Source organism: Condylostylus longicornis, unplaced genomic scaffold (assembly GCF_029603195.1).
Source record: "Condylostylus longicornis isolate FDR11 unplaced genomic scaffold, ASM2960319v2 ptg000214l, whole genome shotgun sequence".
Taxonomy (NCBI): Eukaryota; Metazoa; Arthropoda; class Insecta; order Diptera; family Dolichopodidae; genus Condylostylus; species Condylostylus longicornis.
The window spans coordinates 62,578-77,378 of NW_026578181.1; the positions used below are offsets into that span (position 1 = coordinate 62,578).

At 28.8% G+C, this 14,801-nt stretch overlaps 1 protein-coding gene across 3 annotated transcripts in view; it reads right to left on the minus strand.

Moving 5' to 3' along the window:
• Nucleotides 1–14,801, minus strand: part of LOC129616462 (protein suppressor of forked) — a 74,276-nt gene that overhangs the window by 7,045 nt on the left and 52,430 nt on the right. For all 3 annotated transcript variants that reach the window (XM_055532101.1, XM_055532099.1, XM_055532100.1), the window contains 2 exons: nt 2,323–2,430; nt 1,986–2,265 (listed from right to left, as the gene is read on the minus strand). In XM_055532101.1, coding sequence (XP_055388076.1) covers nt 1,986–2,265; nt 2,323–2,430 — 388 coding nt within the window. The remainder of the gene's footprint in view (nt 1–1,985; nt 2,266–2,322; nt 2,431–14,801) is intronic.

Sequence of the window (14,801 nt, forward strand, 5' to 3'; positions counted from 1 at the left end):
AATTTAAATAGGGTTCTGACTTTCTTCAATAAATCATTTGTGAAAATTTAGTGAACTTAGCTCAATTAGTTTTTAAGTTATCGTTGGGGCGGACGGACGGACGGACAGACAAAGCTAAATCCACTCAGAACTTGACGCTGATCAAAAACATACACTTGAGTCTATATCTAAGACCGTTATTTCTTAGTGTTACAAACGGTAAGGCAAATTTAGTATACCCTTCCAATAATGATAACAATAATAATAATAATAATAATAATAATAATAATAATAATAATAATAATAATAATAATAATAATAATAACAAATATAACAATAATGGTAACCATAAGAATAAATAATATCAAAAATAATAACTATAATAATAAAAATAATAACAATAACAATAGTAGCATAATAATAATTATAACAATAAGAATAGCAATAAGAATAGTAATAATAATAATAAGAATAAGAATAAGAATAAGAATAAGAATAAGAATAAGAATAAGAATAAGAATAAGAATAAGAATAAGAATAAGAATAAGAATAAGAATAAGAATAAGAATAAGAATAAGAATAAGAATAAGAATAAGAATAAGAATAAGAATAAGAATAAGAATAAGAATAAGAATAAGAATAAGAATAAGAATAAGAATAAGAATAAGAATAAGAATAAGAATAAGAATAAGAATAAGAATAAGAATAAGAATAAGAATAAGAATAAGAATAAGAATAAGAATAAGAATAAGAATAAGAATAAGAATAAGAATAATAATAATAATAATAACAATAATAAGAACGATTACAGTAACAATGATAACAACAATAATTATAACAATAATAATAACAATAAGAAAAATAATAAGAATAACAATAACAATAGTAGCATAATAATAATTATAACAATAAGAATAGCAATAAGAATAGTAATAATAATAATAATAAGAATAAGAATAAGAATAAGAATAAGAATAAGAATAAGAATAAGAATAAGAATAAGAATAAGAATAAGAATAAGAATAAGAATAAGAATAAGAATAAGAATAAGAATAAGAATAAGAATAAGAATAAGAATAAGAATAAGAATAAGAATAAGAATAAGAATAAGAATAAGAATAAGAATAAGAATAAGAATAAGAATAAGAATAAGAATAAGAATAAGAATAAGAATAAGAATAAGAATAAGAATAAGAATAAGAATAAGAATAAGAATAAGAATAAGAATAAGAATAATAATAATAATAACAATAATAAGAACGATTACAGTAACAATGATAACAACAATAATTATAACAATAATAATAACAATAAGAAAAATAATAAGAATAATAATAACAATAATAATAACAATAATAACAGCAATAATAATAACAATAACAATAATAGTAATAATAATAATAATAATAATAATAATAATAACAATAATAACAACATTAATAATAACAATAATAATAAGAATAATAAGAATAGTAATAGCAATAATAATAACAATAATAACAATAATAATAACAATATTGTTATAATACTATTAATAATAATAATAGTAATAACAATAATCATTACAATAATAATAACAATAAAGTAGATACCCCAAAAATTTGAATTAAATAATGTGAAATATTTCAAACCTTTAATTTTCATTTCAATTCAACGTTCTACAATTAAAATTTTGCAAAAAATACTAAGGTGCATTTTTCTCATTTAAAACAAATTTTCTGAAAAACTAGATTTTACATATTTTAAATAATTATGTTTTTTAAAAATTATATATTTAAAAATGTCTCATTTGGTGAATCTATCAGAAAAAATTCTAATGTTTGAACCCAAAATAGAAACTCTAACGGTACTATTATAGTTTCTACAACTATTTAAAAGAAGCCAAAGGGGAAATAAGTAAAACGTGAAACAAGTTTTTATGTGAGAAAGTAAACTATACTAACTTAATTCTAAAAATGATTAGAAGTATAAAAGAAAAATCAAATTAAAATTATTTGCAATATTACCATCAGGCAATTGAATTCGTGTAAATATATCTGTTAACATATCAACCGCAACAAAAGGTCCTCTAAAACACACAGGCGGAGGTAGACGGGCACATAAAGCTGCAAGAGCTGGTGGCTGAGGAAAAGTACCCCCTTCCAGTGGATGTTCATTTGGATAAGCATTTGATTTTGGTTTGAATGGAATCATTTGCGAAAAGTCTGGTCTAACTAAGCATACTACATTTTCATTGATAGCTTCAAATGTGACGTTGTTTTTATTTGCTGTTGTGAAAACAATATTCTATAAAATGAATATCAAATTAATTCAAAAAATTTTTTTAATAAAATTCTAAATTACATCACTGTAGCCAATTGATTTTAGTTCCATTGTAGTACATGGATAGAGATCCAAAAACTTATAGCGGTCTACCAATTGAGCAGTTTCTTTCCCCTCGTATTCTTTTAACTGAAAAAAATAAATATTTTTAAATTTTCCATTAAAATCTGAATAATGTAATTATTGGTTGCAATGATAATATTTGGTTTATATTGAAATTAACATATTTTTACAAAGTTTTAAGCTTCGAAAAGGCTTACCACAAATTCGTTTGTTCTAATTTGTTAAAATGTTTCAGTTAATCTCAAATTTTTTCAGAACATACTTCAATAGAATGTGCCGCATACGTTTACAAAAAATTGTATGAACCATCAAAAGAAAAATTAGTTCGAGTTAAATTGAACAGAGGAGGGGAGAAATTGCTTAGCAAAGTAGTTGCTTGAAAACTCGCACTTTTATGATTTTGAGGAGCTGTAGCTAGGAGCGGATAGGCGACACGAAAAATTCTCGAGAATAAAAGTCTAAAAAATTTCATCTATTTATTTGGATGATATAGAAAAATGTTAATAATTATTGTTGAGTAACAACAATTATTCTTAATTCTATATTTGTTATTATTATTTTCCCATTTATTTGAATTACCAAAAATGCTAAAATTCTAATTTGTCAAAACTTAATATTAACGCAAATGTATTTGCAAACGTTATAGTTAACATAGTTAATTTTAGTAGGAGTCAAATTAATTTGTTTATTAATTCTAGTTTAAATAAATTTGAAACCAATATGATACGTTAGTTAACAAAGGAAAATTATGAATTTTATAAATACATAAAATTGCTTACTAGTCTATTTCTGTGGGAAATAATTAATTTTAAGTAGTATAATTTTTGTATATTATAAGTCAGATTTTTAATAAATAAATTAATTAACTTCAAACTAAGCAACAAAAAGTTTTCTCAATTAAACTATCTATCTACATATTGCAACTATCTATTCGGGGATAACTAAAAAATACAAAACAGAAGGAGTTAGGAGAAGATATAAAGAAGTTACTGATTAACTTTAAGAAAGATTCAGCTTCAAGAAAGACATCAGCATATCTAGCTGCTAGGCTAGATAAACTCAACAAACTATGGAAACAATTTAACATGAACAACTTAATAATTAAAGAATTTTGGAGTGCAAACACTGATCACGCATATTTCAAAACTGAATACTACAACAAGGTGAAGCAACTCAAGGAGAACCTACAAGACCGACTCACAAGTATGGTACCAGCTGAAAGCGCAAGCCAACCTGAAACAGACGGCGATTTAGAAGAGAACAATAATGACAAAGCTGAGTTAAACGCTCATGATTTAATGAACCTAGAGCAACAGCAGCGTTACAAAAAGCAGCATAACAAAATAAAAATGTTTTACGGTGTAGTCAATAAAGTAGACGAATGCATGCAACAAAAAGACTCTATTACATATACACATATTAGAAAGATATCATTAAAACAAATGATGACAAAATTTTCCATGCCGAAAATGAACAAGAATCAGAATATCAGACATGAGCATTTCGAAAAAGTGGAAGAGAAACGGATATCCTCACAAGAATACACAGAAGGGAGGGAGCATACGCAGAAGCAAATTGAATCTAATGAGTCTATAAAAGCACTACAAATATTGCTTAGTGGAATAATAAAAGGACGATCATACCATCCAATAGCTCAGTAAACAGTCTTTGAATTTGAAGAAACAGTCTTTGAAGACGAAAACTGAATAACGACAGTAAAAACAAAGTAAAGTAATATGGAAAAATAGTTCGCAAAAAGTCACAAACTCGCCGAAAGCTACAAAGAATTTATGCGAGAATATGAGAACCTAAACCATATGAAAAGATATGAAATGGGCAATTAAGATGAGTATGATTCCGCATCATGCAGTTATAAAAAAAGAAAGCATTGGCACGGAACTTCGTGTTATATCTCATGGATCCCGTAAATCGCAAAACAACATAACTATCAGTGATGACAGGGCCTAAACTTCAATAAGATTTAACTTCTTATAACACGATGGAGAAAACAAATATGTTTATACAGCAGACATTAAAAAATGTACCGTCAGATATTAATTAATAGCGAAGACAGGAATATGCAAAAAATTGTCTGGAGATATTTACCAAATGATCCAACTCAAGAGCACACGTTAAACACAGTCACCTACGGAACAGCTGCAGCTCCATATTTAGCAATAAAAACTCTACTAAAACTAAGAACAAAATACTTTTTCAGTGTGAGCAAAAATCTTACAAATGAATATGTATGTAGATGATGTAAAATCAGGTAGCGATTTAGTTGAAAAAGCCGTACAAGGCAAATTACAACTTGTAAATATCCTAAAAAGCGCTGGCTTTAGATTTCGCAAATGGGCAGATAACAACCAACAGCTCGTAGACAACACAATGCCGACAAAGTGCGTCGAAATGAAAATAAACAAACTGAGACATGTAAAATATTAGGAATGAATAGTACCTAAAAGAAGACGAATTTATAATAATAATAAACTTCCGAACAAACCAAAATATATCATGCAAAGGGTTGTATTGTCCGAAATTTCCAGAATTTTCGACCCACTTGGGTGGGTCCAGTTGGTGCACCAGTTGTATTAATCGCAAAACATGATTCTACAAGAAATATGGAACAAAAATGTTGATTGAATGAGCTATTACCGTCACGCGTACATTATGAATATATCAATTTTCAAAACCAATTGCAATTTATAGATCATGTAAAAGTTCAAAGGTGGCTTTTCTACACTTTAACCAAGCCACTTGAACTTCATGGGTTCTGTGACGCTTCAGGAAGAGCAAATGCTGTAAATTCACGACTGCGCCAAGACGGTTGTAAATCAATATTAATCAACGCCAAAACCCAGTTAGCATCGTCTTCACAAAAACTTTCAATTCCGCGACTAGAACTAAAAGAGCAGAACTACAGATGAAATTACTTAATAAGATCTGATGATATAAATGAAACTACTTAATAAGGCCAGATGATTTAGAAATATCAAATAAAGTACTGCATGCATTGACCCAAATAGTACTTTCCTGGCTCCAGGACAACCCAAGCAAGCGAAAAACCTTCGTTGCCAACCACGTTAAAATCATTTAACAATCACCAAGGAAGATTGCTTGAAATTATGTGTATTAATACCACTAAAAATCCCGCTGAGTTGGCGTCAAGATAATTCTGACCGAAACAAATGATTGAAAACAAATTGCGGTGGTCAGGACCAGAATAGCTACATAATGGTACAATAAATGTGACAGGCAAGGTGCTTCAACCAATACAGTTGGAGTTAAAAATTAGTTCCCTTACGTCAACAAGAACACCAATCAAAACCCTTTCCATTGAAAGATTTTCATCACCACCAAGGCTACAAAGAACCATCGCCTTCTTCAATTCAACTGAATTGGAAATTGCACTGTATTATGTTATCAAACTAGAGCACACTGTCTAGCTCAGTGATGTCCAACAGGAATGGTTTCTTGGGCAGAAATTTTTTTTTTACTGGTTCATGTGGGCACATTTAAAAAAAAACAAAAGTATTTAATTCAGTAACTTTATTTAATTTTATTCATAAAATCGAAATCATATTAAAGTTTAATGTGAAGCTTGTTTTTTTAAATTATCTGCTAATTTTTGAATATCAACTGGCAATTTTGTTGACGCACAACGCAGTTGTTTTTTTTTTCATTATTTTTAAAAAATAAAAACTATTATTTTCTTATTTCCTTTTTATTCTAATTTGGCCTATGATTTTAATGTGTGTTTTTTGCTGTTTTTATTCTAAGTTGAAACTTTATGAAGGTAAAAATATTTTGTTCCAGAGGGCCGCAAAAAATCTTCAATTGGGCCGCATGCGGCCCAAGGGCCGCACGTTGGACATGGCTGGTCTAGCTGCTAACACAGTAATTAGCTGCCTAATAAAAAACAAGTTACTGCCTGTTAACAGCAAGATACTAGAGCTTCGCCAATTTTTGAAAGATGATATATTAATAGTGGGAGGTAGACTACGAAGAGAAAATATCGACAATAATTCCAAACATCCTAAGTATTATAATACCAGATTCCAGTCATTTGGCCTTTTTAATAATAGATCACGGGGCAGGGATTTTACCATCTCATGGATCCTGGGAAAATTTTGGATTACTAACGGTAATCTCCACAAAGTTAAAAAGCGAATAGCGGAGCGTGTGGTTTTTTGCAGATATAACACACGCCCAAACACCTAACTTATGGGTGATTTACCAGCAGCCGGAGTAACCATTTCACCACCGTTTAGTCACACGGATGTTGACTTTGCTGGTTGAATACAACTTGAATTGCGCACGTTGCGTTACACCAGCATAACATTTGTGTTTTTGGTTGTTTCGTAATTAAAGCGTTTCATCTTGAAGCCGCATCAGCCCTATCCAGCGACGCCTTTATTGTCACTTCAGAGAGAAATTGGACCATTTTATATCAGAATATTCAATTCAATGGCATTTTATTTTTCCAGGCACTCCCCATTTTGGTCCACTATATGTGAAGCTGTAAAATCGGCAAAACGTCATCACTCAAAAATTATTGGCGACACTAAACTCACATTTGAAGAATTAGGAATGCTTCTAACAAAAGTCAAAATTAATTTTAATTCCCGTCCACTTGCAACATTTACAGGAAACATAAATGATATAGAAGCGTTAACATCATGGCACTTTTCGGTAGGCTCAAAAGTATTCATGTACCTACTTGAACTTGTAGAACAAATGAATCAACAATTATGGAAAAAATAGTCAAATGAATACCTACTTAGACTCCAAGCACGTAAGAAATGACAACAACCAAAATATAATTTAACATGGGATTAATTAGTTCTAATTCGCAAACCTAATCTACTTCCTTCAAGGTGGACTTTAGGGAGAATTTCGGAAGAGATTAAAAATCAAAATCATCTTACAAGAGTATTCACACTTAAGACAAAAAACAGAGAAATTAAACGCATAATTACGTCGCTTATACTTTTACCGGTGAAAACTCCAAATTATGAACTACCTGGAGTAGTATCAAATCATGATACAGCTGAAGTCAATCCAAGGATGTTGACCGAACCCAGCCTTACTCTGAAATAGCTGAAAATAGAATTTTGTTGACATCGATAGTCCTACCTAACGTTTTATCCCTATACTCTGTTGCTCCGTTTAAAAATAAACCAAGAGAGGTTTTTTTTTAAGGCATAGGAGAAGTACATTTCATTGACGCAGAGTGGCACTTCGTCGTCTGTTAATACTTGATCTCTTATTATCAAAATTTAAGAGATCTACAGAGAATTTATGATATTCTTTTAAAGAAATGTTCATCTTTGTTTAAACCTAGTCAATGCCAGGTGCTAAAGCAACTTATTATAAGTGGGTCTCATCGTTAGAGCAAAATAACGAACTTTTTCAATATAAACGATTACGTCGATCACTTTTCAATTTTGTTAATTCGATTCGATTTCAAATATTCTTTCTGGCATTTTAGGCCAAGATACAGCTAAAGAATTAGAAAATAAAATTGATGATGTAAAATTAAGTAGTCATACCACGCGGGAGCTATTGAAAACAAATTTTTTTACTAGAAGTTGCCTCCTATATACAACGAAAGATCCGAAGTTGTTCAATGTCAAGTTCAACTACTCAATCACCAGACAGAATTATCATGGGTGTAGAAGTTTTATAAACAGACACACGGACAGACAGACGGACGGACAGAGTGAAACTAATAGGCCCTTTTTTTCAAAAATTTTTTGGAAAAGTGCTAAAAAGTAGTTTATTTACGCTTCGCTGATGTGGAGAAGTGCGTTACGACCGAAAAGTCAGCATCCAAAATTTGGTGTCATCACATGACTTACCTCATTGTGTACAATTCGGTCGGTAAAAATAAAATTTACGAAAGTTGTACGATTTTGCCAAAAGCGAAAAAAATAAAATTTTAACTTAAATTTTAATACAATTTATCATTTTTTAAGCACATTGTATTATTTTACATTTGAAAACTTAAAAATCGTGATGCTTTGTATTATTTCATTCCATTGCTTACTTTAAAAAGAAATTTTTTGTTTCAATTTATTTTAATTAAAAAACATATAAAAAACATATAAGCATCGAAAAAATTTTGGATACACAATTTGACAAATATTTCTGTGTTAACAACATCAAATAAGTTCTGGACATAACACATAGTCAAATGTTTTTGTTGATATTTCAGAAGATGATAAAAAGTCTGATGCGTCGTAGATGCAATTCCGAAGAAATAGAAACGGTCAAGTGTAGTTATAGAACAATTAATTTCACTTGAATTGACATGTTACATATTTTTTGTAAAGCGGCATATAAAAATACGTATGGATGTCTGATGGAAAAAATTATATTTACCAGCGCTCCGTTCCCACTTAGATGCAATTGTATCCATTTGGATACTTGTTTGCTTTAAATTTTGCGTGGACACAAAGATACTCAAATATGCTAAAATCCTGCAATTGGCTACATTTTAAAACTTTGCTGAAATATATGTAGATACATTTCTTTCTCAAGAACTAAATAAATATTGCAAAACTGTCGAAGTGCTGCTAATATTAAACCGCGAAATTGCTTTATCTTCAAAAAAAATGTTATTTGTTGGCTTTATTAAACAGATTTCAAATTTTTTAGGAGAAAGTAAGGTAGATATTGTATTAAATTAGTTTTCTCGTGTTCGAATCTAGAACTTTTAGACAAGACCATACTAGAAACATATTGGTGTAAGTTAGGTGTTGTAGAAAATGCATTGGCTGTACATGTTTTTTAAAATTTGTCCATTTTCATGGTGAATCTTCTTTATCGCATAGTGCAGCAGCTACATCAGAATGTATACTTTCTGACCGTAACTTTTACAATTAAAATGCAATAGCAGTTTTATGTGGTTTCTTAAAGAATTAACTATAAATTATAAAACTCACATTGCAGAATAAAGTAAATTAATTATGATTTAGTTTGTACAAAATAAGACGGTTTAATTGCAATTGGAAAAAGAGTATTTCTTATTTGATACAGAAAAACATGATAAAATTTTAATGACATATAATATTAAATTTTAACTTTTTAAATCATCTTCACTAAATTGTAAGTAGGTAATGTTTTAAAAGTGTTAATGAAATTTATTTTATTAACACCAAAAATAAGACGACAAAAAAAACTACCCTTATTGTAAATCGCACTGAAATTTGGAAAAGTTACGAATTTCATGTTGTTAATTCCGTAGTAATAGAATTTTATTCCGAAATTCGTAATAGAGTAATTGCAAAACACACTCGTAATGAAAATAAATGTCAAAAGTTCCCAAATTGGAATGGAATTTTCAAACGTAGAAAACCCGTATTAAAGAGTGGTCGGTTAATTTTTTTAAATTTGTGTTTATTTGTTAAATTCTTTTATGTAAAAGAAGAAAATGTGAGTATTTAGTAGAATTTATTTTGTTTATATTGCATCAAAATTCTCTTGAAGGAAAACGAAGTCATTTTAATTAAACTTTGTTTTTGATTGTCTATTGTTTTTTAAAATGTCCATTATTTTTTTTAAATTTCTAGTGTTAAGAATTTAAATATTGACACTTGACAGCTAAAACAAAATATCGATTTCGACACTCCGAAAAATATTTTTGGTATTGCAGATTCATAATCTCTACGAGTAAGATTTATAATTAATTAGAAGTCTACGTGTGTAATTTAGTTTGAAATTCGTAGAATCCTACAAGTGATATCCACAATAAGGGTGACCCCAAAAACAAAATTTCAATCATATTTTACTCGAAATAGTGAAAATATAGATATAATCTTCTGATAGAAAACTCTAGAATAGCCGACTGAGTTTATTCGTGCAGCACCTCTTATGGGCGGTTCTTTACAAATCTATCATGTCAAGTCACTTAAAGAAAATAGTTAAAAAAAATCCTTCTTTAAAGCCATAACTAATACCCCACACAAAAAAACGATCGAAAATGAATTTTTTTCGTGAAAGTTTGCCAATGAGCAGCTTTCCTAACGAGCATTTAATATTTTCCAAGCATGTATTTTCGGTAATAAACGATTGTGCGAACTGAAGTCGCTATTCCTAACACTTATTCTAAATCGAATCGTTTAGTACTCGACTTCAATCAAATAATATAGGTCCGCAGTCATTTTGTTATGCCTTAATTACTGTCCTGGTTACTATGCAATATTACCATATTGATTTCAAAAAACTAGCGTAAAATCTGATAAAAAAACTTTTACATTTAATATAAAAAAATTATTTTCTTGGTTTATTTTTTTTTAAATAAAGCTCACTCGATTTTTTAAACCAATTTTTTTCTCCAATTTACTGTTGGCAAGTCATCTACAAATTGCACTTAAAACAAGCAGGGTATAAACCGATTAAACTATACCCTGCATCTTTCATTGTTGAATAGCAATTACTCGAACCTGTGAAACGATTCGATAGAAACTTCACGAATATGTCTCATCTATAATTAGACACGCGACTGAAAAGTTTCATGAATCTGACTCCATTATTTTTCCAAATATTGAAACTTAACTTTTGGAGCTTTATGACAGCTATTCGAACCTGTCAAACAATTCCATCAAAACTTCAGGAATAAATGTGACCTGTAATTGGGCACACGACTGCTAAGTTTTATGAATCTGACTGTATTATTTTTCCAAATATTCAAAATTAACTTTTGAAGTTGTATGGCAACCACCCGAACCGATGCAGAATTACAATTATTAATTATTACTTCCATTTACATAGTGGTATAAATTCTGCTGTCTGCAATGTGTATTGTCTAGTTAAGTGAAAGTGTTACAAAATGTTATAAAATTGCGTGTTAAATACTTCTTTCCAATTTTTAAGGCATTCGTAAGCTTATATATATATATAATAATATATCAAAAATACACATGTAGAGTTATTTTATATTGGTGATATATATATATGACCAAAACTCTTGCGTACACATAGAGCAAGATTTTTATTTTGCTGAGATTGCTCCCTATCAACAGTTGTACGTACACATAAAATTATACCACAAAGCAAGATTTTTATTATGTTAATGTTGCGCCCTGTTAACGCCCGGTCGTACACATATTTAGATTCTTTCGTATGTGCAAAATTTTATTTTTGTTGAGTCGTCGCCCCTTCAAAAACATGTTGATGTTTAAAAGCACGAAAATAATAAAACTAAAAGAATATCTATTTACTAATAATACCTGTTAGCAAATATTAATTTTGCTAACAGGTATATAATTTTGCTAAATTTTTGTTTTTTCAAAAAAACAAGACAAAAAAATTTCATTTTTTGTCCTAATAATATAAAAACGAAGAATTCAAATTAGATTAAGAATATTTTAAAAGTATAAATATATATAATATAATGTAAGAATAATAATTCTTAAGTATTAAATCAAAGTCTATGTTTAACTGTAAAATTGTTCCGATTGCCAATTTAACAAATTAAATAAAATAAACTTTTACATTTAATATAAAAAAATTATTTTCTTGGTTTATTTTTTTTTAAATAAAGCTCACTCGATTTGTTAAACCAATTTTTTTCTCCAATTTACTGTTGGCAAGTCATCTACAAATTGCACTTAAAACAAGCAGGGTATAAACCGATTAAACTATACCCTGCATCTTTCATTGTTGAATAGCCTGTGAAACGATTCGATAGAAACTTCACGAATATGTCTCATCTATAATTAGACACGCGACTGAAAAGTTTCATGAATCTGACTCCATTATTTTTCCAAATATTGAAACTTAACTTTTGGAGCTTTATGACAGCTATTCGAACCTGTCAAACAATTCCATCAAAACTTCAGGAATAAATGTGACCTGTAATTGGGCACACGACTGCTAAGTTTTATGAATCTGACTGTATTATTTTTCCAAATATTCAAAATTAACTTTTGAAGTTGTATGGCAACCACCCGAACCGATGCAATTATTCCATTAAAATTTTTTTAATTTTATCTAGAGCATATGTAAAATGTAATTGAACGCACGTACATAAAATTTAATATCTATACTTTCATTAGTTTTTGAAATATTTAAAACTAACTTTTAAGTTTTATGCCAGCTACCCAAACCCGTTGTCCGAACTTATCCAATTACAATAGAGCACAAAAGAAACAGCTTATGAAAGTTTAGTGGTATTTGCCTTATTCGCTATTGAGTTATCGTGCCATTAAACGGACGGACGGGCATATCTAAATTAACGCAGAATTTTACGTTGAGCAAGAATATATATATACATGCACACATCGCAGACGGCTCATTCAAGTGGTAATAACCTATATATTAACTCAACATCAAAGTTAATTAACCCTTCACGAAGGCGCAGGGAATAATGAAACGTCACTTGTATGTATATAATGAAATCAACATTACTTTAAAAACAAAATTAATACTCGTTTGTCAAAATCAGTATTCAGTTAGTCAAGAAAACAGTCGCTATCTATCTGAATTTAGAATAATACAGGTCCGCTCATATTTTAAAATAAGAATTTGCCAGGGGCGCCATTGAAAACTTAAGAAAAATCCGACATTTATGTCAAAAATAAATTTTTTTTTTTTAATTTACAGTTTTTTTTGAATTTACAGTGAAATTAACTTCATAACATGCACCTATATATAGAAGCATTATATTTTATTCCTAACAATATAAAAAATGTGTATGAAAAAAACTCTGTTATGCAAAACATTAAGACATTGATCTATGTATTTTAATTTCGGTGCATATAATATGTAAAAAAATATGGTCATAAAATTAAAATTATTCGTGCATTTTGTTACTCTACACTACTCCTTCAATTATATTTATTATTCGAATACAATAAATATTTTTTTGAATAATATGAATCATGAGAATTACAATTATTAATTATTACTTCCATTTACATAGTGGTATAAATTCTGCTGTCTGCAATGTGTATTGTCTAGTTAAGTGAAAGTGTTACAAAATGTTATAAAATTGCGTGTTAAATACTTCTTTCCAATTTTTAAGGCATTCGTAAGCTTATATATATATATAATAATATATCAAAAATACACATGTAGAGTTATTTTATATTGGTGATATATATATATGACCAAAACTCTTGCGTACACATAGAGCAAGATTTTTATTTTGCTGAGATTGCTCCCTATCAACAGTTGTACGTACACATAAAATTATACCACAAAGCAAGATTTTTATTATGTTAATGTTGCGCCCTGTTAACGCCCGGTCGTACACATATTTAGATTCTTTCGTATGTGCAAAATTTTATTTTTGTTGAGTCGTCGCCCCTTCAAAAACATGTTGATGTTTAAAAGCACGAAAATAATAAAACTAAAAGAATATCTATTTACTAATAATACCTGTTAGCAAATATTAATTTTGCTAACAGGTATATAATTTTGCTAAATTTTTGTTTTTTCAAAAAAACAAGACAAAAAAATTTCATTTTTTGTCCTAATAATATAAAAACGAAGAATTCAAATTAGATTAAGAATATTTTAAAAGTATAAATATATATAATATAATGTAAGAATAATAATTCTTAAGTATTAAATCAAAGTCTATGTTTAACTGTAAAATTGTTCCGATTGCCAATTTAACAAATTAAATAAAATAAATCGTTTTTAGAATAAAAAATTTGTTTTTTTACCCTTAATAAAATAGAATACATAATTCGCATGCCATGCTTTCATTCGCCAGATTCAAAACGTTGCCACCGCAAGACATCAAAAGACCTAACCAAAATAATGAGGTTAGCACCACAGATATCTGTTTCTTCTATTTTATTTGCAAAAACAATTTTATTTGCTATCTCTTTAGCAATGTCGGGGTCGTTCTCCATTAATTTAATTAAATGTTCGAATTTTGGGTGGTTTTTTTCACGCCTAAATTAATATTAAACAATCAATATTTTTTACAATAAGTTGTAGAATTTTTTGAACTTACTTTACAAGTAGTTTAGATTTTTCCATTATATCATAAATGGTATAATATGGAATAAAAAAAACATTTATGTATTATTTTGATTTTTGGTTTCATTCGCCAAGCTTATCACACAGAATTCTCATTTCATTAATTTGATAGTTTATTCGCCTAAAATTTAGGCGAATTCGCTAATTATAATACCAAAAATTCATATTCGCCAAAAATTTCATTCGCTTCGCCGATCACAATAAGGTTCTATATATAGAAAAGTTGTTGAAGTAGATATAGAAGTTTGACATCATTGATATACTGATAGATACGTCTACCAATTGAAACCCACCCACATAATTTTTGCATACGGTGAGGGAGGTTATGTGACCGCAACAAATTTTTCATATTGAGTTTTCGGTACCCGAAACTTTATTAAGCAAAGAAAAGGAAGCAAATTTTTCAATAATTTTTTTCAAACTAAAAAATAATTTCAAAG